The sequence below is a fragment of the Tenrec ecaudatus genome, chromosome 6 (genome assembly GCF_050624435.1).
Source record: "Tenrec ecaudatus isolate mTenEca1 chromosome 6, mTenEca1.hap1, whole genome shotgun sequence".
NCBI classification, from domain to species: domain Eukaryota; kingdom Metazoa; phylum Chordata; class Mammalia; order Afrosoricida; family Tenrecidae; genus Tenrec; species Tenrec ecaudatus.
The window spans coordinates 130,666,854-130,693,508 of record NC_134535.1 but is presented as its reverse complement, the minus strand read 5'-3'; the positions used below and the strand labels follow the sequence as shown (position 1 = coordinate 130,693,508).

The 26,655-nt window shown below is 50.6% G+C and overlaps 1 protein-coding gene across 1 annotated transcript in view; it reads left to right on the top strand.

Moving 5' to 3' along the window:
• Window positions 1-3,272: 3,272 nt before the first annotated feature.
• Window positions 3,273-26,655, top strand: part of PRMT8 (protein arginine methyltransferase 8) — a 129,500-nt gene continuing 106,117 nt past the window's right edge. The window contains exon 1 of the mRNA XM_075553144.1: window positions 3,273-3,607. Within this exon, the coding sequence (XP_075409259.1) occupies window positions 3,533-3,607 (75 nt within the window). The 5' untranslated portion in view covers window positions 3,273-3,532. The remainder of the gene's footprint in view (window positions 3,608-26,655) is intronic.

Genomic DNA, 26,655 nt, shown 5'->3' with positions numbered 1-26,655 from the left:
TGGGAGTAGAAAGTCTGGTCTTTTCCCATGACTTCAAACCTTAGTCTCTTTTAAATTACTTTTGCTAGTGAGTCTGTAATTGGGTGGGGGCCATACCCAGGAGCCTCCATCATCAGAGAACTCACTCACGTCCTCCAGACGTTAGGACCCACTGGCCTAGGTAGCTCACTTTCAGCCCCGGGCTGCCTCTGAGTCAGATGTATGGGTTGAAATAGAAAACTTTTGTCATGAGAATACAGCTCTCCATTCCAGGCTTTCCACTCCCCATTCCAAGGGGAGCCATGTCTGTGCTTGGGGAGATGCCAAGCCAAGCAAGAGATTTCAACAGAGAACGGAGGAAACACACCCACTGAGGTTCTCATAGCAACATAATCACGCACAGGCAGTAGCCTATTTCGGTGGGAGCTGCTTTCAGCTCCCCTCCTCCCTGGTTAGTCACAGAATGGATGCACACGCCGCAGCAGTGTGAGGTTGGGGGAGAGGATTGGACCACGAGCCCAGGGCTGGTCTCAGTTGCTTCCTCAGACGCTAAGGGATCATGGAGAAACAACCTCCTCTCTCTGACCTCGGGGTCCTTATCTGGAAGATGGATGGGGGGCTTGGGCTGAAGAGCTGTGGGGATACCTCCTGCTTGCTTTTCTTTGATCATACAAGAGCAGAGACTCTTGTTTGGGGGTCAGATGTCTCCCATAGTCTTTTGTCTCTGAGAAAGATGCTTAGTGAAAATCGGGTCCAAGGGGGTGGTCTCCACTCCCTAGACTCACCTCATTGACCCTTCTGCCACTTGGATGGGATAGAAAGGGGAAGACCAGGTGTTGTCAAAGATTCTGCTCACGGTCCACACGGCAATCTGGGTCTGTGATGGAGGAAGAAGAAACCACGCTTTCATTTACCTTTGCTTCACACAGGCGTGCGCACACACAGGCACACACACACACACACACACACACACACACACACACCAGTCTCATTCACTCAGTCACACTTGAGCCTCTTGTCCCAGCCTCACTTTCCAGCCTCTTCCAGAGGTATCAACGTGTGTATGTGTGTGTGTGTGTGTGTGGGGAGTGGGGGGTACCTGGCTGCACTGGGTGACTTTTTCAGAGGGGGTGATGCCAAAATGACATCCTATGAAATTTTTATACAGTGCTTCAGGTGAAAGTTCTCTTTACAATAACGACACCCCTGTCGTTATAACAGCAAAAAAGAAAACCCACACATTTCGTCAGTCTGCATTTACTTTCTAAACTTTTTTCTAATAGGCTCTGGCCAGAGCTGTCCTGAGGACCCACTCAGACTGAGGTCTTGAATCGTGTGCTTTCTTCTGTCCCCGTTACAAGCACGCCCGGCTGTTTCTGTTGTTCGTGTTCATTGTCTGACTTCGATGGGGTGTTTTGGGGTTCGAGCTATATTCTGTGGTCAGCAGTGTTGGGGAACTGATACCAATAACTTTTTTTTGAGAGTGAAGTAACAATTAAAAAGGAAGACAAATCGCAACAGGCTTTTGCTCCATTATTAATATTATTGTAATTCCATATAGAGATCCCACAAGACCATTTGGTTTTTAGTATTCACATAATCTCAGAAATATTACATTTAAGCAAGTCAAACCTATAATGACCACATATTACTTTGTGATTAAAATTGATAAGCAATGTTACCAAAGATTCCATGTAGTCTGGTATGAGGAGAGGTCCAGGGCTGGGGTGCCACCAGGAATGACCCCACTGGGTGACCCCAACCATCATGATGCACCGCTCCCTCCTCTCCCCACCCCACACCCTGATTCCGCTCATTGCTCCAAGTCTGCTCTGTTTCTTCTGCCAGGTGATGGAGACACGTTTAGAACTGGGCAGCGATCTAGCTCTTTTCTTCAATGGACTCTGGGGTTAGCTGAGGACAATAGGGTTCACACTCTCCCAGCTGTCGGAGGTGAGAAAAACAAACAGGGCAGGGGGACCTGATGTGTCTCCATAAGTACAGGGAGGAAGAGACAAGGGCTAGGTCACTCAAGGAGCACCCCTGCAGGTCTCTGCCCGTGCCTCGTGGGCATAGGCTCAAAAGCGCAGCTGCCTGTTTCTGCAGGAGCCGGCCTGAGTGGCCTGTGGTAAAGGAGAGACAGAGAGCATCCAGCCCGGGCTTTGTTCTCTCTCCCACCCGCCCGACAGATGGCCAGTAAGACCGAGAAAAAGAAGCTCTCAGAGTGAAGACAGGAATGCATTGTATAAAAATTCACACCCCCCGCTGCCGCCCAAACTCCCTTAAAAAAGGATCAAGAGGATCCTAATGGGTACGTGACATCCTCCCTCTATTTCCATAAAAGGAACTTCAGAACCGGGTGCTGATGGGGGAGGGGTGAGAACGGAGAAGAGATTTGTGTGGGCAGGGGGCTGCCAGGATAGACTAGGGCTGGGGGACGGGGCAGGAGCAAGACTGGCTCCAGGGTCCTCGTTTACCTGTCTGCTACCTCACCCCCAGTGGGGGTTGGCACCCCCTCTGCCCTGGACGGGGGACAGCGGAGAAAAAAAAGGGAAGGAGCAGGACCCCACACTTGGTTCTAGGATTGAGGGACCCATCCCCAGGCTGACGCTCACCCCTACACCCCCCCACCCCCAACGCTAATTCGCCCAGGAAGGAGGCTGGAACTGGGCAAGGGGAGAGAGAGTTGGGGTGGGGTGGGGTGGGGTGGAGCGAGGTCATCGTGGCCAGGCCCTGTCCAGAGGACGTCCAGCCAGCCCAGCAGAACCTTTGGACAGTAAGAGCGCCCCGAAGGAGCGAGTCCAGGCGTCAGCTTTCTCCCAGCCCCTCGCGTGGCCCTGCGGCGTCGGCGCAGCCCTGGCCCCCGCGCGAGTGGTCCATCACGCGCGGCGGAGTGGGGGCGGCCCAGGGACCCCCGGAGCCTGGGGGCGGGGGCGGGCCCAGGGGCTCTGGGGCCCTGGGTCTGCGCCCAGCCCGCCGCCTGCTCGACCCAGCCTCCTACCCCGCCCCCACTCACCCGGCTCAGCCCCTAGCAGAGACGCGCAGGAAGCGTGTTGCTTCGCCCAGGCGAGCGGCAGAAGTTGAGCGGAGTTGGTGGCTGCCTCGGGCCCGCCGGACTTTGCGAGCTGCCGGGAGCGGAGCCGCCGCCGCCGCCACCGCCGCCGCCGCCGCGGAGCCTTCGGGGCCGCGTCCCTAGCGCTCGGCTCAGCCCGCGGCGGGGAGCAGGGGGCGGGGAGGGGGTCGAGCTGCGCGAGAAGAACTTGAAAGCGTGTGAAGGCATCCGAAGCAGATGAGAAGGGAGGACAATAAAACAAAGTGGAGGCTGCAGGGAAAGCTCGACCGTGGTTCATTGTGCCGCCGGACGCTCCAGCGGAGGGGCTGGGTTAGGGTGATTTTAATTTCTTTTTCCTATTTCTCTCTCTCTCTCTCTCTCTCTCTCTCTCTCTCTCTCTCTCTCTCTCTCTCTCTCTCTCTCTCTCTCTCTCTCCCTTAAAGCGACACCAGCTCTTTCTTTCTCTACTATCTCTGTATCACTAAACCCTTGCTGGCTCTTATGGGCATGAAACACTCCTCCCGCTGCCTGCTCCTAAGGAGGAAAATGGCGGAGAACGCTGCCGAGAACACCGAGGTAAGGAAGCGAGAGCGCCGGGGCTCTAGGCGACCCCGGCCGCCGATTCGGGGGCCATCGAACCACCGCCGCTGTGGCCGCCGCCGCCGCCACTGCTGTTTAGTACCTAGTGCCAAACTTTCCACTAGCACCATGCCACTTGCGTGGCACACACTTGTGTGTGTGTGTGTGTGTGTGTGTTGGGGGGGGGTGTTGAGATAGTGCATGTCTTAGATCTTGTGAATGCTAGATTCGCTCTCACCCATCACCGTTTCCTGCCACCCGCTGCTCGCTTCTCCTTCCCCTCAGTCCCAAGCCCTGGGCGGCTGCGCTCTCTGCGCTCTCCTCGGGGATGCATTAGGGCTCCTGGGTTTTGTGCAGAGCTGGGGTGGGTGACTTCGGGGGTGGGGGGAGGTCTGTGCCCTGCAGTACCTTGGCCATCTTCTACTACTGCCTCTGCTTTACCCTTCAAGCCCGAGTCAGTCCCCGAGTTTTCAGTCCCCGCAGCATCGCGGAGAGCTCCGGGTCGCAAGGGCGTGGGGGGTAGCGGGGGAGCTCCGAGCCAAGCGGGTGGGGGGAGGAGGGCACGATTTAGGCACCACCAACAGATGCATCCCGCCCAGATCCAGGCCAGGGAGAAGTCTGCAGTCCCTGGATGGGAGAGCCGCTTCGGTAGCGCTCAGTCTGCGGAGGGCTCCCGGGTCGCGGCCACCTTCAGCACCAGGGACAGCGCCCGCTCCTGCTGCGGGCGCGCCGGCGCAGGCGGTGGGGGCTGCGCGCCGCCGGCTGCAGTGAGAAATGGGTTTGCTACCAGCCGTCCCGTGGCAGCTCTGGGGGAGGTGGCTCTAGTTCCTCCAATTATGCTCTTGTCCCTTGCCTTTGGCGCCCCCATAACTGCCCCTTCTCTAATCTAGAGTTGCCCCGAGCCGCCGAGCCTTGCTGGGCTTTGCGCCCCAAGGATCGGGGGTTCTCTTCCCTCACCTTGCACGGACCCCGCTGTCATTACGACTGGACTCGTCTGTAGGTTTGGGGCACCTGTAGTCATGAAGGAGATCCGCGTGGGCAGCCCCCTTACCTCCTTGGAGAAGCAGTGCGCCGAGGTGGGGGCGGAGTGGGGCACGTGTGTGAAGCTCATCCCTTACTCGGCGGCAGAAAAAAGACAGAGAGCAAACTCCGGGGCTCTATTAATAGCCGGGTGTCTGGTGGGGCTGCCTTACATTTTACATATGGCTACCCATATGCAGCGCGGGGCGGGGACGGGGGTGTGGCACCGGGATGGTCCCTCTGTCTGGCCGGAATGCAAAAGGGGGTAGAGACCCTTCCCATCTTCCTTCCCTGGCGGTCTTAACCGTGCAGCTAGCCCCTACGCGGCATCGCGCGCTGCAAAGCGTTCCAAACCCACCTCCCTACCCCCCACCCCCGTTCTCAGAGAGAGACCACAGGCAGTGAGCATTTGGCAATGTCGACTCTGAAACAGGCACGCTCTGGGGCTGGAAAGCGGTGGGGGGTATCCAGTGGTTACTCCAGTCTCCTTGAGTTAGGGCATCGCAGACGTGCCTTTCCCTCTCCACTTCCAGCCTCCCCCCATCCAAAACACACACACACACACACACACAACCGCAGACGGAAGGATGCTTAGCGGTAGGCGCAGACCTCACAGCCCAGAGCCAACCCCTCCGCCCCCTGTAGCCCACCAGCTGAAGGGGTTTCTAAAAATAGCTCAGAGTCAAGGCCGCACTTGTAAAGCATTCGGCAGGCAGGCACGTAGCAGTTTCTGCAGCCAGGTGGCTGAAGCCCTGGAAGCAGACCGAGCGTCCCATCTCGCCACCCTGCGCTCTATTTAAATTAGAAAAAAAAGTTTCTGAGGGCCCCAGCCTGGCATTTGCCGGGGTGGGGTGGGGGGCGTCTGGGTCAACGTGGGTCAGGTTCCGCAGTGTGTGGCGGCTGCCGCTGCTTTCTCCACCTCGCTGTGGTGAAAGGCGTGCGGGCAGGCAGAGCGGCAGCGCCAGGCTATTTTTACTTCCTCCCACCGCTGCCCTGCACTCGCCACCCCCCCTCCCTTCGCGGCAGTCGCACATGCCAACTCTGCTCAGGGCATCAATGAAAACAGCAGTACAGGCGACTGAGCTCCAGCGAGAAAGGGGAAGGGAAAAGCCAAAAACCAAAAAATCCCACACTCTCCACAGGCTTGGTACAAAGGCGGCCCCGGGAAGGGGGCAGATCCAGCTGGGTAGGCAGTGAGTATGTTCCGGGGGTTCGGTTCTTCCCTAGAGAACTGTACCCAGTGGAGACATGCAGGCAGCGTGACCATCACTTGATTTCCCTCCAGGAACTGGCTGTTTTGGACTAGAACAGTATTTCCAAAATTGGGCACAGTGTGGGCTTGCTTGCGTGTATGGTGGGCGCGAAAGAGACCAGGGTGCCTGCCTGTGCGTTGGGAGAGGGCTTTGATGACGGTGGTAGTGGTCCTTGTTCTTCACCCTGCACACCTGGCTGAAGTGCCAGCTCGGCACCAGGAGCAATCAAGTCCCTGAGATTCAGTGATGGGAATGACCGGGTTCCTGTCTCCCCTGGAGGAGCTCAAAAAAGCCTCAAATAATCTGGATAACCCTGTAGCACCATTTTCTGCCTTTGGCCCTGTTAATTGCAAACTCTATCCCATTTCATCCTTCAAACAATCCTGAGAGGCAAAGGTTAGGGTTCACTTTTTTTAAATCCCCATTTTATAGGCAAGGGTAAGAGGACCACCAGTCTCTAAAAGTCACCCAGTCTGTTGTTGATCAAGTCAGGGTGGCCTTTGCCTCCCCTTCACCATGTTTGCAGGGACCTCATGACTAAAGGTCAGTAGGTAGGCCTGGGAGTGGGGAGAGGGACCCTCTGCTGGAGGGAGAGGCAATGATGGAGGTTTTGTAGGCTAGGAGGCTGGGGTGGGGGACTCTTTGACAAGGTCAAGGTAGGGAATGGTGGGGAAGGTACTGCTAGGCAGGGAGGAGAAAGTGAGCAGTAAAAACGTACTACGAACAAAGTATGAAGGGAAGTGTGGAGGCACAGCAGTGAGGTGGAGGGCTTGGTCAGCTCTGAGTGGCCCTCGGTGCATTGTCTGACCGCCTTGACCTCAGTTCCTGTGCCTGCTCCCTGGAGCTGCTTCTACTCATAAAATAACACAGAGCTCTATGTTGGCTCAGTTATGCTTCCCCCCAGCTCCCTCAGAGATGCTACTCCACCTGAGTCAAGAGTATCGCCACTCCCGTCCTCCTCGCCAGCCTGTTTTTGTTTGTTTGTTTGTTTCTCCGCCTTGCTCTCCAAGTCTTATCAGGAGCCTTCTGATGTGGTTCTGTAAAGCCTTTGGTCCGAACCTCAATTCCTCCCTCATCTGGGTCAGCGGCAGTTGTCTTCCCTTCTGCCCTTACCAAGCCCATGGAGCTGTTGATGAAGCCAGCCTCCTGTCTGTGCATCCCCAGTCATCTCTCTGAAGACACGGGATGTGCCCTAGTGTCTTAGTCTGGTGTTCAACAGCCGTTTTAATACAGCAGTTCTCAACCTGTGGGTCTCGACCCCTTTGGGGGTCGAACGAACCTTTTACAGGCGTCGCCTGATTCACAATAGTCACAAAATTACAGTTATGAAGTAGCAATGAAAATAATTTTATGGTGTGTGTGGGGACGGGGGGTCACCACAACATGAGGCACTGAATTAAAGGGTCACGCATTAGGAAGGCTGAGAACCACTGCTTTAATACCTGTCTCCTGTAACTTTCTGAAGAGACCCCGACTTGGTGTCTGTGTGCTCCGTGCATTGCTTCCTCTGCTTAAGCTGCTTTCTCCTCTCTGGGGAACATCTTCCTCAACCTGCCAGGCCCCCCTCAGAGAGACCCCCTTTTCTCCAAAGTCTTCTCAGAACTGCCTTTAGCTTGCATTCCCAGGGAGAGTGATTGCTCTCTCTTATGAGCCCCTAACTAGCCCGTCTCTCCTTTTGCCTTTCGAAAGTTTGCTTATATCCCCATGTCTCCAGTTAGGCGATGGATTGTCTTTGCTTGGCTCTGTGTTTAGCACTGTCCCTGGCAATCAGTAAACGGTGAACCAATGCTGACTGATTTGATTCATCTGATGGTGGCTTAGTTCAGGAGCCTCAAAGCTCTAATCACTCAAGGCTTTCTGAAAATTGGGACTCCTATCTCCTGGGGCACTGTGGGTAAGAATTGGATGGCTAACTGCAAGACCGGTGGTTCAAACCCATCATTGACTCCTCAGGAGAAAGATGAGATTCTCTGCCCCTGGAAAGATCTACAGCCTGGGAAACCCAACAGGGGATCTCTGTGAGTCGGAATCATTTGGATGGCAGTGGGTTTGGTGTTTGGATCTCTCACACTTGTGTTATTGTGGATCTTCAAAACCTAAGGTGAACAGAGATTCTGAGAACCAAGGTGCTGTATCCACTCAGAGCATGGGTATATTTTGGTTATTGGCGTGCCTGGTAAATGTGCAGCAATTGCTGATTCTTACTATGCGGTGTTCTTCAGAATAGCAAAAAATAGATTAAGCACAATGATCCGTAATGAACCAAGGGGGGGTGATGGACCTCTTCGAGCTGTTCTTCCCATTACTGCTTTCCAGTGAGACCCCAGGGTATTATTCATGGTGATGACGCCCTGTTTGGGCTTTATCACCTCAAACCGGAGCCCCCATGGGTTGTGAATACCATTCCTTTTGGATGCCAACTTGGAGAAAATGTTCTGTTGACTCACTAATCCTACGAGTTGGAATCGACTGTTATTGGTGGCTTGGTTGGTAGGAAACTCCCACAAGCATGACCATGGGACTGGGCTTGGGTTACCACTGAGCAGTGGGAAGACCGGAGCTGTTTTTTGGCACGGTGCACGTTGGTGGCTTTGCTCTAGGGCTCCCTTTTCTCAGAAAGTTACTTCCAGCCAAAATGTGTGGCCTCACAATTCAAAAGTCAGCGTTGAGGAGGAAAGAGCTGAAAAGGAGGCAGGACTCAGGCTTCCCCTCTCTCTGAGGCTACTGTGCCTCCATGTCTCTTCCCCAAGAGCGAGAGAGGGAACCACGTGGGTTCTGGAGCCAGAGGGCCTGGCTTTAAATCCAGAGCTGGATATCAGAGTTGTGTTACGTTGAGCAAGTGGCTTCGCCTTTCTGGGTCTCGTAAGATCGTTGTGATGATTAAATGAATTCATTCCTGCCCAGAACTTAGAACATTGCCCTGTGCAAGGTGAGCACTCAGCAAGTGTTTATGATTATTATCCCGATGGCTTTTAGGATTCTTGCCAAAAAAAAAAAGTGCACCCTGGATGAACTCTCTCCACTTCTCCAGCTGAAAGGATGCATGCACCGTGATCCATGCCAGTTTGTCCTCTCGCAGTAAGCACTGATTTGCGTCCGTAAGTGAGCTCAGGAAGATTAAGGATACATACATACATGTGGATATATATGATATCCTTATATATGTTATAAACATAAATTTTATTTTTTCTTGGCCAGTTTGGCTTTTCAGAGAGTCCTCAATTGACTACTGGCCGTCAAAGAGGGTGAAACACAACATGTCAGTCTCCAATTCGGGGGAGCGTTGTGTTTCCTCCTCTTTGCTAACTGAAATGGGTACTGATGATCACGTACCCGTGTGGCACACGTGAGGGTCTTTGAAGACCGGAGTCTGCTGTGCCAGCCGGAGAAGACGGGTGGCAAGGGAGCATGGAGACTGCCCAGGTAACTGGAAGCAGCCGTGGGGCGCTGTGTGAAAGCAGGCCTGCTGGGCCATCGGGAAAAGGCCTGCCCAAAAGATCGAGAGGGCATGGGCCCAGGCAGCCCTTCCACAAGTCCTTCTGTCCATGCCTCAGACACTGAGTATACTGAGTACAAGTCCTTCTGTCCATGCCTCGGACACTGAGTATACTGAGTACAAGTCCTTCTGTCCATGCCTCGGCCACTGAGTACATTGAACCTATGATTCATAATTGGCCTGTTGGTCTTTTATTAAAATGAAGCTTCACAGAAGGCAATTTCTTCCCTGCCCCATTAAAAAAAATTATGTCAGTAGTGCGGGTCATTCTTTCTTAAATCTGATCTCAAAATCTCCCATTGAGATCCGAGCCTTCTCTCTCTCTCTCTCTCTCTCTCTCTCTCTGTGTGTGTGTGTGTATCTTATTCTAAAAAGAGAGGGCAACTGGCTATATTAGGGCTGCATCCGGCTTTCTTCCCCTCGTCACTAGTTTCTTTTCCTTTTCTTCCAAGTGATTCCAATCCCCTTTGCTGATGTCCTGATCTTGGCCTTCCAACAGGTCTAGTTAAGAGAGGCGCGAGCTTGGGGAGACTCGCCGCTCATCTCTTAGCTTGCCCTCCCCACTGCTGCCCAGTCCATTGGAGAGCTCACAACTGGATTTTCTCCTCCACGAGTTATTAGATTTCCCTCAAGAACCACCACTTCTCTCAGACTCGTGTAATGGGTGACCCATCTGGAAAGATCTCTTTGGAAAGTGTAATGTTATCAGAGCTAACAGCTTGAGGTGCACATTTTCATAAAGTCAAAGAATCCTCCAGCCGGATGGAAGCTCAAATAGTGGAAACCAAGATAGGGCAAAGCTTGCCCAACGTTGTGGAGCTCTGTAGGTAGTGTTAGTACCAAGATATGTATTCCCAGGCTAACGCTATTAGTACTTCCTTTTTTAAGCACACCATCTGACTTATGGTTTTTAGTTTTTGGGTGCTAGCTTCTTTTTTTCTTCTTCTTACACTATAACCATACCATCTAAACCCCGTGTTTGCCAACATAAGCTGTAGACATGGTGCATAACGGGATCTTTCTCTGTTGCTTGTCCTTCAAGTTCTTTGGCAGCCCTCATCCAACTTGATGCATGCCGTCCTGGGAAGCCCTCTGCAGCCACAGCTGGGCGGTGCTGCCGCCGGGACTCCAGCGTGCTGGCCACGGAATGCATGCTTCCTCCAATTCACCAGACTGTGGTGGTACTAGACGGGACGGGGAGAAATGAACCACGAGCAAACTGGTGGGCTTGGAAGACACTCAGGAAGGGATACTGGCCCCATCTTCCTTCTTCCAGGCCTCTGTTCTTGCCGTCTACCACACCATCTTGCCCTTTTCGTTTCCATGATCATCAACCCTTAAGTGGGGGCCATCACGGTTCTGCTGTCCCGGACTCATCTAAGCTCTCTCCGTGCCTGACGCCCTAGCTGATAGACCAGAGAGAATTACTGTCTAATAAAGCTCACGCCTCCCTTGGGGAGCTAGATCCAGAGCCACCCACATTAAACTTGGGTGCTGATTCAGACTCCAGCTTAAGGGGTGGGGGGCAGGAGAGACTTCAGGGCAGAATCTTTCTTTCCTGGTTTATCTTTGTATCACTTAACCCAGTGCATGACTCCCAGTAGGTCTGAGTAGGAAGTGACTGATGAATGCATGAATGGGACTGAGGGTCCTATCGGAGTGTCCATGAAGGTGGCCATTTCCCTGAGCATATGTCTTTCCCGCGGCTCAATTGTACCAAGAGCTTTCGTTTGAAAGCTCATAGGATGCTGGACAGTGTGGAGTGCTAGGCCAGCATTCCGACCTCATTCCATTTACACCACAGCATTGCAAAGCACCTCGTTAGTGTCACGAGACACTGGCGGCTTGCATTGGTTCGTTAGCTAGACCAAGATGGTAGAGCTAATAAAGTAGTCTGTAGCCTCTGTCTGTCAGGCTGCGGTGTGAGAATGCCGAATAGGGTTCAACAGGGCTTCCAGGCTAAGACAGACTAGGAAGAAAGGCCTGGTGATCTCCTGGGAAACCAGCCTGGGAAACTCGTATGCTTCACAATGGTCCGATCTGCAAGGGCTCATGGGAACGGTGCAGGACAGCATTTCCCTCGGTCTTGCAAGGAGGATGCTGTGAGTTGGGAGCAGACTTGAAATGCTCCCGGACCAGATACTGTGCTGTTGACTTGGACTTTACACCTCTCGTTGATTTATGGGCCCAGCCTCAAGGGGAGTTTGGGAAGGAGACCATCAATATTCATACTTGGGAAAAGGGCCTGTGACTTGTGATGGCTCCATGTCTCTCCCCCCACCCCCGTTCCTCCCAGGGGACCCACTTTGTAGTTACCAGAGGAACTATTTAAGGGTACAATTTCGAGCCTATTAATAATGTATTTGAAGGGGACTCTGGAGGGAAGGAGGGACCATGGCTTTCTTGGCTCCTTTCAAACAAGTAAACACTTAAGCCATTAATGACTCGGCCCCAGGCAGTTCTGTGTGGAGGTTCTGTGCATGGGCACTGGGACAGGGCTGCCAGTTTTCTTCCCAGCTCTGCTGCCTCACAGCTTGACTTCATTCATCCCTGTCTTCATTTTATCACCCGTGAGATGGGTGGTGACACTTTGTCCTGTAGGGTGGGGAGGAGGACTCGCTGAGTGGTTTCACATTTAGCTCCCATCTCAAAGCCCAAGAAAGACGAGCTATTCGTAGTAATCTAGGTTTAGCCAGTGGGGAGCCAAGGGCCTTGTGGGTGACCTTCTGGAGACAGTGGTGGCAAAGGCAGGGGCAGAGCAGTGGAAGGCCAGCCCTGTGATTCAGGCAATGTATTCTCAGGTCCGCCCACCAGAGCCAAGGGACAGCTGGGGACAGAGCACTAGGGGTTCTGCTCACAGTCCTCACAGGAAGGGTCCTAGGTTCAGGAGAGGGACTTTGTAGGATACCAAGGGGTTCTCTGTGACCCACAAGCTGACACATCCACCCTGACCTGAAGCCCCATCCTGGGGTTTAGAAGTCAAGGGCTGGCCAGCCCTTTGCTGTGGAGTCGCATCTGGCTCCTGGTGATCTCCCGTGTGCTGAGCATAACCACACGCCATAGGGTGTTCAAGGCCGTGACCTTGCAGAAATAGATCACCAGACTTCTCCTCTGGAGAGCTTTGGGATGAGTTTGAACCACCAACCGTCTGGGTAGTGGTCGGAGGCTTCATCATTTATGCCACCCAAGGACTCTGGGGATTTGGCAACATTTATAAAGTAGAGCTGTAATGTCCTTGAGTCCCTGTGAATGCAAGGCAAGTGGATAATGAGGGGGTCTCAACCATGCTGTTTGTGGACTTGCTAAGAGGCGAGTCAGTCTCTCTGACTTCTCTGTGGCCCTCTTGAATGTGGTTCCCAGGAAGAGCGCCATTCTAATTTGCTGATTACTGGGTTGTCTCCTCCTCTCCTGCCCCCTCCCCTGCCCCCTACCTCTAACTTTACTGTTGAGAGAAACTGAGGCATGGGGGAAGGGTAGAGAGAGGAGAGATGCCCCGGATTCCAGGGCAAATTGGATGTTAAATTGCTGAGTTCAAGCCCTGGTTCTCTTGTCCATAAATCCAATAGAATGTATGAATTGTATTAATGTGTATTCATTGTGTGCGTGGCCTGACCCAGAGGAGGTACAGCTAAGACCAAGTTGAGCGAACCCACTATAAAGGGAATGGCTATTAGTAAATTCATCAATTAGGGGCCCCTTTGTAGCCTATTGTGAAAGATCATTTCTTATTAGCTGAAGTGAAGTGAAGTGATAGCCTTTCCAGGCTGGGCCTGCCAGAAAATGCAAGACTGCAATTCTCCTGGACACACGCCGTTCAAGGCTTTCATCTGCGGCTGACAAGCATTTACGCAGCAATTCTCTGAGGGGGCTCAATCACAGAATCTCACAGACGACTGAAGCCCATCACAAGGGCAGCAAGAGCCCTAACTAAGGCATGCTTGCTTCTGGCATGCCTTTGTTTAGCTTTGGCCTGCAGTTTACACAGGCTACTGATGAATTCTTATTGAATGAATTGAGGAGCTAAACCTTATATCACATATATCATCTAACTCCCTTCTGCCAGAATCCCTTTCTCCCCACCCCTTTCCTCAAAGAGGAACATCTTGACATGGTGGAGAGGTGGCCTGGATACAGTGTGCTGTCGTCCCAGGGTCATCCTGGGAGAGCGCTGGAGTCAGAACAGAGTTGGACTCTCGTGCGCGTCACTGGGGGATGACAAAACCCGTTTCATAGGGGAACCATGAGGATTCAATGTGATAGTGTAATAAGACATTTAGAAATTGGACAAATGCTTTATTCTTTGTAACTTCATTTGCTCAGCTTTTGGTTTGTTTTTCAGGGGAAATGGATAGGTGTGCGTGAGAACAATCACGTCTAGTGTTTAGTGAGGATAGATGTCAATGGCCCGACAGCGACCGGACAAATGGTCTGCCTTTTGTGTGGATGGATGGGGGCGCCCATCTATGTCAAGGGCATGGGATGGAGGAGAGCACCCCTGTCCACCTGGATCCTTACCGGATTACCATGCTCGACACACAATACATACGGTGTAAGTTTAATGACCGGCCTGGAGTGTCTGAGCTAGACTTGGAGTCTGGTGGCACAGTACGGGAAACATGGAAGGCCAGCCAGGGTGAGGGCAGGGTGGGAGTAGCTGAAGGAGAGCCCTTGGAGGTGGCACGGAGCTTCGGCTCATGCAGCCTTGGCTCTGCAGGTACAGCACCGAGTCATGATGCCACTCTGGGTCCCTGGGCGGTGCAAGTGCTTAACCACTCAACTACGAACCGAAAAGTTGGGGATTTGAATCCACCCAATGAGGCCTCGGGAGAAAGGCCTGGGGATCTACTTCTTCTCTGCCTGGAGATTGGCCTATGGATGCTAGAATTTAAATAAGCATCTTTTTATTGTCCTCCCCTTCCCAGAACTCTGGATGAGGCCCTGTCAACCATGGAGGATCCCACTATAGCAGGGACTCTTTAAGGTCCTGGTAGTCTGTGTTAGTCTGGGTTGACTAGAGAAACAAATCCAGAGATACTCATATGTGTGTAAGAGAGAACTTTATATTAAAGAGCAATTGTACATTAAGAAAACATCCAAGCCCGGTCCAGATAAAATCCATAAGTCCGATCTAAGCCCAAATGTCATACTAGTCCATAAACTCCTCCTCAGACTCACAACCATGCAATGATGCCGAACGCTGGAAGCTCAGAGGCCAGTGGGTGGAAAGTCTTGCAGATCCGTGGGATGGAAGCATCTGGGTAATGGCGTGTCTCCATGTGGCTCCTCCAGCTTCAGGGCTCTGGCTCCATCAGAGTAGCTCCATGTGGCTTGTCATCTGGTATATGAAACAGAGAGAGTGTGTGTCCTGCCTCCAATGAGCTAGTTATCTCCGTAGCACCTCCAAATGAGGTCATCAAGCTACGACCTGATTGACAGGTTAAACCCCACCCCTTCACTCTTCATAGTCTCAAGTTGACACCAGATTATGTAAGGACCACATAGTCATTCGTCTGAGCCAAAGCCAGGCTGCAGTTAAGTTGTCCTAGTTTGATGTACACTGCCGAGTCAATGCAAACTGGTAACATAAGATGGTTTAGAAAGCTCTGGGGCAACTGGGCATTCCTTGTACCTTGGGAGTGGGGATCAGCAGCAGAAAGCCTCCCCTGGACAACCTTGCTTAATGCCATGAGAGTTTGCAGGGAGTGGACCAGTCAATATATTTGTTTCCACTTAACCTGATCTATCCTCGCTGGCTTGTTGGGGGCAGGAGGCACAGTGGAAGATGGGCAAAAGATCAGAACTGCCCTGAGGCTCTCTTTCCTCACCATGTGCAACGCAGGGACTGCAGGTTCTTGGTCTGTGGCCACCTCTCTGGGGAGTGAGGACTTTGTCTGGCTTGTCCCAAGCCTCATTTATTGAGGTTTGCTATTGGTCCACCACTACCATTCATGTTTTTATGTACCAGGTTAAACATAAGATGTTCAATAGATGTACTAGAAAAACCACACCAGAGCCTTGGCCTGCCATGGGGGACTTTGCCAACAAGTCAACATAGCCAGATCTGCTAGCCTATCTATCTATCTATCTATCTATCTATCTATCTATCTATCTATCTATCTATTAGAGGCTTACTTACTTGAAGCTCTGCTTAGCCTGCCAAGCCTCCCTTTCCTTGGCTTCAGTACCAGAGTGGAGAGTCCTGGAGTTCTTTGGGCCCACCTCTCCATCTCTGGAGGATACTCCCTTACGTTCCGGTCAAGTCCCTTTGGCACAGATTCCCAAGGAGGAACTGCATCTACTGATCTTGACCCCAGGTGCTCAGGTCTCCAGCGGATTCCAGGGAGCACAGAGAGTAGGGAATCAAGAGTCAGAATCCCAACTCCTGACTGTCACCATATACCAGCAGCTATATGGCCTCTGTAACTCTCAGCTCCCATCTCACAAGTGGATGGAATGGTCTTGATCTACCCCACGTCTAGGGGTGCCCTTTACATAAAGGGAGGCAGTTGGCTTAAGGGCATTTGGAAGCAGTAAGAAGTGCTGTGCCAGTCTTATGCCTGGTTCTTATTAACTTCTTCTCTCCCGTGCCTCCCAGCGCAACTGGATGCTCTTTTCCTCGGATGGAGTTGCTGGTGGAGTTGGGGACTGGCTCACAGCCATCCTCTACAGGGTTTCCCCTTCCACGTATGCCCACATGCGCTACAGTCATGCTATTGAAAATGGTGGGATGCTTCTCTCCCCTACCCCACCCCCACCCCCACCCAGGTGCCTAATGGCAGAGAAAGTAGAGGTTTGGGAAAAAGCAGGAGAGAGCTGTCACTTTGGGCTTCCATCCAACAGGGAGCCAAAATCTTCTGGGGCCTTAGGTTGAATCAAGGACACACAGGAGGACAGTGTGCACGTATTTATTTGTCAATAGATGAACAGAGCCTTCTCCAGACTCGCTGGCTCCTCCTTCTCCTTCCTCTCGCACCTTCGCGGACATAAGTTTCTGGGAGGATCCCAAGACATTGCAATAGCTCTTTCTTTCCACGCCGGAGGGCCTGTGAAGGGCTCCCCACCCAGGTGGCAGAGGCAGGCAGCTTCTTGGCACAGGGCTCTGTGGGGATGGACGCTGGTGACAATCCAATCTCAGACAACTCTGCCTTTGACTCAGGTGACCAGGTTTTAACATGGGTAAAACGGGACACCACTGATAAAACTCATGTCCTGGCGAAATAGCCACATGGCAGCCGAAAACCGTATACCCTAGCTTGTCGTGCATGCTTTCCAAAAATCGGGACTTTTTAAAAATGCCGCAGGACATGAGAAAAATTGTTAAATATTGGGACTGTCCCGCCCAAAGCGGGATGTCTGGTCACCTTACCTTTGACAGACCAATCCATGTAGAACCTTAGCCTGGTGTCCATGGTCTAGTCTGTTCTAGATATGAAATGAGGTAAAAGAAAGAGAGAACAAACAATCTCCCCCCCCAAAAAAACACCCAAGCTCCCAAACCAAAAAGAAATTGAGTTTCAAATCTGTTAAAATCATTTTTCTTTGCCTTCCTCAGAGTGCAGTGCTGAGCCATGGTTTCTAAAGTGCTGGGACCTGGCTTATCTCCCAGGAGACAAGCTTGAGCCAGGTTGTTGCTATTCCTTTGGGTGCCAGCAGCTGAGCTCCACATTGGGGTCCTGGGAAGAGCGGTGACTTTGGCCACACCTGCAGCTATTCTGATTGCTCTCCTCTGACAGGACTAGCCAATAGACTTGAAGATCCTCTCATGACCCACACCTGGGGCTCTCCTCGGTCTCATCTCACCTGACCTTTCAGAGATGCACACACTAGTTGTCATGACATTTTTCTTGGTCTCCTCTGCTTCCTGGACTTCTCAGACCTACTTTCTCCCATTTTCCCTACTCGGCCGACTGTTAAATCTCAAGCTGCCTGCCTGTCATGTGGCTCCTTCCTCCCTATCTACCTCTGAATGATGTCACCTCCAGTTTTCTGTCACTGGGTGTCCCCATCCTCTCCGTGTCCTGTCATACCCAGGCTTGCTCTTCTAATTGGACATCCTTCCTTCAGTGACTGGTGGACCTTTCAAACGCCACATGACCCACACTGAGCTCCGTATGTCCATCTGCCCATCCATCATTTGAGAGCTCCATGAAGGGCACTAACATCCTCCCTTTCTTCCTAACCAGAAATTTGGAATCACACAAAACTCCCTTCCTCTCACCTTCCCCTGCCCACCCAAGAAAGTGGAACAAAATTCTACCAGCTCACCCTCCTCTTAACATTCGTTATATCTATTTCCTTCTTTTTAACCCCACTGCCTCAGACCAGCCCCTTGGTCTCTCCTGCCCGGTTCCCCAGCTCTGGCTCTTGCTCCTGGCCAGTTTGTTCTGCACTCTGTCATAGGATGCCAGGACTTTTAGGAGTCCATCCATGTTGGTTGAATGCGTGAGTTATGGGTAGAGAGGCGTAATGCAGAATGGCTGGTCTGCAGCTGGATGATATTATGAGCTACCACCATGGATCACCATTCCCCATCCACTCTAGGCTCATTTACCTCATACGTGGTGATGATTGGATGCTGCCCACTGGACTCAGGAGACCTGGTTATATTCCAGACGCTGCAACTAGCTCACCATATGGCGGGTCTTTACGGAGTTGATCATTGTCCCTGGGAGCACTCCAAAAACAAGAATCCAGGAATTGGAAGGCCTTGATACTCGGCATGGACCAAACTGCTTTCTCCTTAGGGAAGAAGGATTCACATGACAGAGAATGAAGCTTGGGGGGAGGTAGCTGCACCCCTAGGGAAGTCTCTTGATACTTCTTGCTATGAAACAACAGTTCATTCGCTCAGCATCACCCAGTTCTCTGACAGGGTTCTAACGTGGGCTTGCATGCCTTCTTTTTCCTCCATGACATTATCGGGCAGTTCTTAAGGATTCTAGAACCTTCGTTGAAGGAGCATGGTTCCTGAGCCAGTGATCGTCCTTGCAGTGCTGCACAGACATGGCATTTTAACCATATTTAAATCGCTACCCCATGGTGCACCTGTCAGTTCATTGGTACTGGGATGGCTTGTAAGTTACTGTTATGCTGGAAGCTTGCTGCCAGTTTGGAAATGCTGGCAGGGTCACACATCATAAACGGGTTTCAGTCGATCTTCTAGACGAAGACAGACCAGAGAGAAGGGCATGGCCAGTCTCCTCTGAAAACAAAACCCGGCAGCACAAACCTTATGAATAGCAGGGGACCATTGTGTGATAGAGTGCTGAAAGGTGAACCTCCTCCTGTTGTTGGGAAGAGTTGTCTGCTGAAAGTAGCTGCTTCCGTTAGGTACCATCAAGTAGGTTGCAATCCAAAGTGACTGCATGTAAAGCAGGAGGAAACACTGCCCGGTCTTCTCAAATTAGCAACAACCTCATGATGTCGATGGAATAGCACTTTCAGGACCTTCCACAGGAGAAGAAATAGCGGCGAAGATCCGAAGTATGAATCTAGGAAATGTGGAAGTCATCAAAAAGGCAATGGATCGATATCCTACGCACGAATGAACTGAAATAGATTGGATTCGGACTTCTTGAGCCAGACAGGCATATGGTCTACTTATTCAAATATACACATCACCCACTAATGCCAAAGATGAAGAAATTGGAAGATTTTTTAACCAATTTCTATAGTCTGGAATTGATTAAATATGCATTCAAAATGCATAAACAATTATTGGTGATTGAACACAAAACCTGGAAACCAAGCAGGATCAATAATTGGAAACATGACCTTGGTGATAGAAATAGTGACAGATCATGTGATGGAATTTTGCAAGACCAATGCCCTTTAACAAACAGCAGCAGAAACTGTTACTTTATATCTAGACTCCGCTGTATGGCATTTACAGGAATCAAATAAGTTACATTTGTGCAATGAGCCAATGGAGGAGCTCAATGTCATCAATCAGAGCAAAGCCAGAGACCAATCATGGACTAGACCAGCAATTGCTCATATGTAAGTTCAAGTTAAAGATGAAGAAAGTTAAAACAAGCCCAAGAGAGTTAAAATACGACCTTGAGTACATGCCACCCAAATGTCAAGACCATCTCAAATGTCAATTTGGCACATGGCACAATCACGACTGGAGGCTAGAGAAGTTGTGGGATGACATCAAACATGAAGAAAGCAAAACGTTGAAAAATAACAATAAGAAAGGGTCACTAGAAGACAGTGGAGAAAGAAAAGACCAAAAATGGATGTCAGGAGAGAATCTGAAACTTGCTGTTGATATAGAGTAGCCAGTGAGAATGGAAGAAACGATGAAATAAAAGAACTGGATGGAAGATTTCAAAAGGCAGCCCAAGAAGACAAAGTAGAGTACAATAATGAAATATGCAAAGACTTGGAGTTCTTTTTTTTTATTACCCGACCCCAAGACTTGGAGTTCTGAAGCTGAAAGAGATGAAGGGAAAACTCAAGACGTGAGTTGGACTATTGAAGGATTCCCTGGGCAATATAGTGAGCAATGCAGAAAGCTTTCAGCCTCAATGTTTAAGGGACGACGGAAGGAATACACTGGGTTACCATAGCAAAAATAATCGGTTGACACTCAATCATTTCAGTAGGTTAACATTCAATCATTTCAAGAATGTTTGGCATTGAAGGAAGAAGTCAAGCAGCACTGAAGGATTTGGAGAAAAGACTCCAGGATTTAATGGAATGCCAAGGGAGATGTTTCAACCAACAGATGCTGCAAGGACCCACTAGTCTATGCCAAGAAATTTGGGCGATTTGGCCAATTGACTGGAAGACATTCATATTTGTGCCCATTCCAGTAATATCACGCACAAGGAAATTTTGACTGAAGATCATTCAAAATTGGTTATAGCGGTACATTGACAGAGATCTGCCAGAAATTCAAGCCAGGTGCAGAAGAGGATATGAAATGAGAGATAACATTGCTGATGTTAGATGTATTTTGGCAGAAAGCAGAGAATACCAGAAAGGTGTTTACCTGTGTTTATCACCTAGGAAAAGGCATTCAACTGTGTTGATCTTAAGAAACTATGGGATACATTGTGAAAAACAGAAATTCCAGAACACTTAATTCTACTCATGCAGAACACGGACCGATGGGCAGTCAGTCATTAGAACAGAATGCAGGAATATGGTACGGCTCAAAGTCGGGAAAGGTGTGTGTCAGGGCTGTAACCTCTCACCATGCGTGTTAACTCTGTAGGCTGAGCAAATAATCCAAGAAGTTGGACTCTAAGAAGAACATAGCATCGTTAGAGGAAGACTCATCAACAAACTGTGAGATACAGATGAGACGACTTTGCTGGCTGAAAGCAAGAAACTAAACGACCTCGATGCACTTACTGCTGCATGGCAAAGACACCCAGAATGGATTCCACTGTAACATCAATCAAGCAAACTTCCCCGTGCCCGTGCCAGTAAACCACATCGTGATCGATGGAGAGAAGACTGACGTGATTGAGGATTTCATTTTACTTAGAATCAGCATCAATGCCAATGGACCCAGCAGTCAAGAAATGCACTACATCGGGAAAGCCTGCTGCAAAAGACGCCTACAAAGTGGTCAAAAGGAATTGTTAGGTACCTAGAGGCGGAACTAGGGGCTGTCGGTCGATTGGCCAAAGCCTCCCTCCCCTACTTACGGGGAGTTGGAAGCTGCTTCAGGCTGGAGGGCATGCTTTCAAGCTCCCAGCCAGGAAGGTACACCTGGGTGGGACCTCATCCAGGCCAGGTGGGCTTAATTTGGCCAATGGGGTTAACCAGTATCATGGACCATGCCTTCCAACTAGGGGTGCTGAGGATGGGGGTGGGGTGGGGGGACACTGAAAAAGCCAGAAGTCTTTCTCTGGGGCTCTCTCCAGTGGCTACACACAGTTCAGCACAACCGGGCTGCACAGCCCAGTGTGGCCGGTGTGTGGACTCTGGCCGGTCTGTGTCCATTTACTGAAATGCCTGAAATGGCTTCTAACCTTTATAAAACTCACTTGGATCACAAACCAGGCTTCGGCGTGAATTCTTTCTCTTGCGAAGCCAAGGACCGAGGTATCACTAGAGAGAGACCTGAAAACAAAGGTGCACCTGGCCTGGGCCGTGGTATTTTCTTCGACCTCTGATGCTTACGACAGCTGGGCAGCGAGTATGGAAAGCCACAGAGAAATGGATGCCTTGGACTTTGGGTTTGGGTAATGACCATTGAGCCTGCCACGGATTGCCAGAAGACGCAGCCAATCTCTCTCGGAAGACGTTCAGCCGGCATATTTCTTAGAAGAGAGAATGATGGGGCTTGTTATCAACAGGGCCCGGGGCCCAGAGAAGAGCACCATGCACAGTAAAAGAGAAGGCCAGCGAAAGAGGAAGGCCGTCAACGAGATGGATCCACACAGCGGCCGCAACAGCGGGCTCACATCTGGCCAGGGTCGTGAAGGTTCTGCAGGACCAGACCTTATTTTGTCCCTTTGTACCTACGGTTGCCGTGAACCAGAACTGACTGTTTGGCACGAGGACAACAGCAGCACATCAGTAACCCGCGGCAATTTTCTTGGACTCTGTGGGCCCAGTTAATGACATCTTATCTGAAGGCAAGCGAACAGGACCACAAGATTCACTGAGGCTCCTTTCAGGCTTTGCTGTGCTTTTTCAATGGAAGTTTCCAATTTACGTGACATTGACTGCGTAGCATCAAACAAGTGCAGACTTCCCTTTGCCGAATAAGCTCCGCAGCGCATCTTCTATACCTCACGGTAACCAGGGTCTTTGGAGAAGCCAATGGCCTGCTTTCTCCAGGTCCATTCCCCATCTCTATCATGAAAGCGTCTCTTCATGGGTTCTTGAGGGGAGAGCCAGGAGAGGAGTAAAGAGCACACAGAACAATCACCAGTCTTGGAAAAGCGTTAATAGCAATTGTTTTACCTCAGTCCTTGGCCTCAGCAGGTCCATTCCCTACAGTGTATTATCTAGCGGCACTTTATCAGGTCCCATTTTGGGTAATGCATAATCACAGTGATATCAGGTATTGTTCCGGTGCTGTCCTCCAAGGACACAACCTGGAACCCTTTTATATCAGCGCCCAGATCTTGAAAGAGGAGGCGTCAAATAAGGAGAGCAGGGACGATCCTGACTTTCTGTGGGGATGGGAAGCTCTGAGGGGCAGTTCTTTCTCCGGATCAGAGAGTGGGTTTCAAGGTCAAAGTCAGGCCTGTGTCTCAGGTTGCTGTGTTTCTTTTCTTTCTTTTAAAAAAATTAAAACAAAACAAAACCGCTTTATTGGCACTTCATCCACATATCACACAATTCAATAGTTCAATCATATCAAGAAGAGTGGCACACTAATTACCACAATGAATTTTAGAACATCTCCTTTTACTCATTGTTCTTAGTGTAATCATTTTTTTCAATCACTTTATTGGGGGCTCATACAGCTCTTATCACAATCTATACACACATCCGTTGTGTTGAGAAAATTTATGCATTTGTTGCCGTCATCATTTTCAAAACATTTTCTTCCTACTTGCGCCCTTGGTATCAGCTCCTCATTTTACACACCCCTTGGTATCATCTCCTTCCTCCCTCCCGAACCCCTGATAATTTATAAATCATTATTTTTCCACTGTGTTTATTTTCCATTCTCAGGTAGCTTCCCCTGGCCTTCTCTGCTTCAAGCAAGATGGTCTCTCATTCCTTAAGAAAAGCCAAAAAGTTCGATTGCTCTGAGCTGGCGTCTGGTTGGCGAGGTGTCGGTGCTCTGGCTGGGTCTGGCACCAAGACTCCTGGCTCACCTGCTAGGACTGGGAGGGACAGTTTGGGATAAGCTTGGAAGAGGGGGTTTGGAGATAGGTTGCTCCCCCAAGTGCTTTGGAGCCTTTCTGAATCCACCAGCTGTTTCATTGATGATCATTCTACCTCAAGGTTAAGGTGTAGGCCAGATGACATCTGTAGGGCCTCTTCTAAATATACTGGTGTCCTGTATCGATCCTCCAGTTCTCCCCCCAATCCCTCTGCACTCTGCTCTGTGCCTTGGAAAGTAGAACAACATGAACTTGATCAGCAGGCGTACTTTTTCACCTCCTTCCAAGCTTAGCGTTGGACTAGTGGTCAGCAGTAGCAGAGACAGGGGCTTGAGGTCGGGGTATCTACTCCTTTATCTTCCTTCCTGTGAGGTCACCATCGACTGGCCTTCCCCCTCCACTGGTGCTTCCACATGGTCCTTCTCACAGAGGCCCTGCAACCTCTGGGTTCCGGTAACCTGCTCCTCTTGTCCCCAACACCTAGGGGTAGTGGTCATGGGGCTCTTCTGCGCCTTTGAGGTCCTGCCAGTGTATGCTGTGGGTCCTGATTGACATGTGAAGGTGCTTTTACTGACAAGATAGCATTCACGGAGCCTCTTACTGTCTGCCCAGGACAGGCCAGAGGTCTTCACAGGGACCCCATCTCGTTTACTTCTCCCCACAGGCCTCTGAGGAGGCCTTAATAATGTCTCATGTTACAGAGGAGGAAAGGAGACAAAGAAAGATGTACTAACTTTCCCAGGGTTGCATCGTCCGGGAAGCGATAGAACCTGAATTTAACCCTAGCTCATTGTGGTTGAGTTGGTTCCAGTGGTCAAGAGAGACGCCAATGGCTTCCTAGGCTGTGAATCTTTACAGAAGCAGACTGCCAGGTGAGCGGACTGGCCTTTTGGCTAGTAGCCAGGACTGCTGGACGTGTAAGCAGAACAGTCATATTCCAGATTGGAACTCCTTCTGGTTCCCAGGATGTTTCGTGAGCCAACCACATCAGCATTTCCCGGGACCTTGTTGTTTTCAGGTCCTGTGGAGCTGGTTCCGACTCAGAGTGGACCTACGCCATCCCCACAGGTGTTCTTATATTGGAGCCTACTGGTGCAACCGCTGGGTTACTCCTGCGGTCCAAGACCTTCCTCCTTTACTCTGCTACGTTACCAGACCTGATGTCCTTCTCCAGGGGCTGGTCTCTCCTGAAGACATGGCCAAAGAAAGGGAGAAGTCACCATCCTTGCCTCTCAGCGGCGTTCCGGCTGTACTTCTTCCGAGGTGGATTTGTTTGTTCTTTTGGCAGTTCTCTGGTACTCTCAGCTTCACAAGTCAAACGGCATCTGTTCTTCTTCCGTCTCCCTTATTCCATATCCAGCTTTCACATGCCTAGGAGGTGACTGAAAAGACCACCCCTCGTGTTAAAAAGAAGCTTGGTTCCTGTGGCAGCTTACTTGTTAGAAATGCAAATTCTTGGGTCCCACCCCAGAGGGACTGAATCAGAATCTCTGGGGCCCGCCACCACCACCCCACCACCCGTCCTCTGTGGTTTAAAAAGCCTTCCAGGTCATCCTCATGCTCCCTCCAGTTTGAGACCCTCCATGCTATACCGAGCCCCTTGCACCTCAGTGCTCACCACTCTCCTGCAGCGGAGCTTACTGTCTCTGCACCACTTGACCTTGTGTGGCTACCCTGGATGGCTGATTTCAGTCGCTACTCTGTTCTTGGAAAGAGGCTGACTTAAACACCCCGCCGGAAGGAACCCTGGGAGTGCAGCGAGCTGCTCATTGAACCGATCACCGCAACATCAGCAGCTGGAACTTTCTCTGTGGGAGCGAGATGAGACTGTCTGCTCCTGTACACATTTCAGGTCTTTGGAAACCCAAAGGGGGAGTTCTACTGTGTCCTAGCGGGTCCCATGAGTCAGCATCGCCTGGATGGAGGTGAGACTTTGGCCTTGGAAGCACTTTGCATTTCCACTGGCTTTGGCAGTCCTCCATTTCGGCTTTTAATTTTGTGTGTGGTTGTGTTCTCTCCGGGCACTCAAGCGGTCTCCTCCATGTGGTCTTAGTGGTGCAGGGCAACCAGACGCCTGAGTTCTCTTCATGGCAAGTTAATTACATGCCCGTTTTCCTTGCCTCTGCCATTTACTGCTCCTCTCTTTCTGGATCTCAGCTCCGCACATGTGAACACAATGGTGAAGAATCGTAAGAGGACATGGGCCAAACCTGCTCACAAGATGGGCTTTGTTTGACGACATGGTGGTCAATAGTTAAAAATCAGGACATATCAGACCATAACAATCTGGGTCACTGGTCACTTCTTGGAGTAGGTACCAATTCTCCACACTAAAGTTCTCACTGCGCCCCTCCACGGTGCAGGCAGTGACCTGCAGCCATTCTTTCTACTGCCTCAGGCCATCTGCTTGGGCCCCTTAGACATAGTCGAGTTGGATCCTTGGGCCTGGTCATATCTACTCCAGTTTGTTCTCTTTCTGAAGAGGAGAATTCAAGGCCAGGGAGGGTACAGGTTGAATCAAAGATACACAGTGAATTGGTGGCATAGCCAGGACCAGGAATAAGAGTGCCTGCATAAGAGTCTGGGGCTTTTTTTTTTTTTTTAATTTATTAAGGCCACTTTCTAAATCTAGATAACAGATGCCTACAGACCATCTCTCCCTGGGCACTGGAGACGAGTACCGAAGTAGAACTCAATAACGAAAAGTCAATACTTGACTATCTATTTGGGAGAATCCACGAGGCACTTAAAGGGATGGCTTTAGCCTGGAAAATGTGCTGGGCAGAGTGCGTGACCACTGGTCAACCAGACCTCGGGATGACTAGTGGCTTGATCATGTAGCCTTGCTGCCTCCTCACGAATCCCTCTGTGTTAATAAGTGAGAGGCTGTTTTCTCTAGGCATAAATCCAGGTTCCTCCATTTTTCCCAACTCTATAACCTTGAACAAATTGTTTATTTTTCATGAGACTTCCCTTCTCTTATCTGTAAAATAGAAGCAATATACCATTGCCTTCAAAGCTGTGTGTAGAGAGAAGAAATCAGGTAATACTGAGAATGCACTTGGGAGAGGGTCCTGCTCCCCCACGGGCGGTTGTTTTCTTTGGGGACTGTTGTGGGGATACCTCCAACTCATAGCCCCCCTGTGCGTGTCAGAGTGGAGCAGCCAGGCATCAACATTGGTCGTATCTTAAAAATACAGTTGTCTTGTTGTTGTTGAGAATATACCCAGCAAAAACATGCACCAAGTCCCAGTTTCTACGTGTGCCACTGGATGACATTGACCCTTCTTTGGCTTGTGAAGCCTTTTCCATCCTTTCTTTCTGAGTCGTTTCTCCCACACAAATGCACTGACCCGACAGTTTCCATCTAATCTCTGAACTGCTCTTTGCCATTTGACTCCACAGGAGCATAAGGCTCACTGCAGACACTTCTGACTGTGGTGAGGTGCCATTGACTTGCCTCCAATCCCT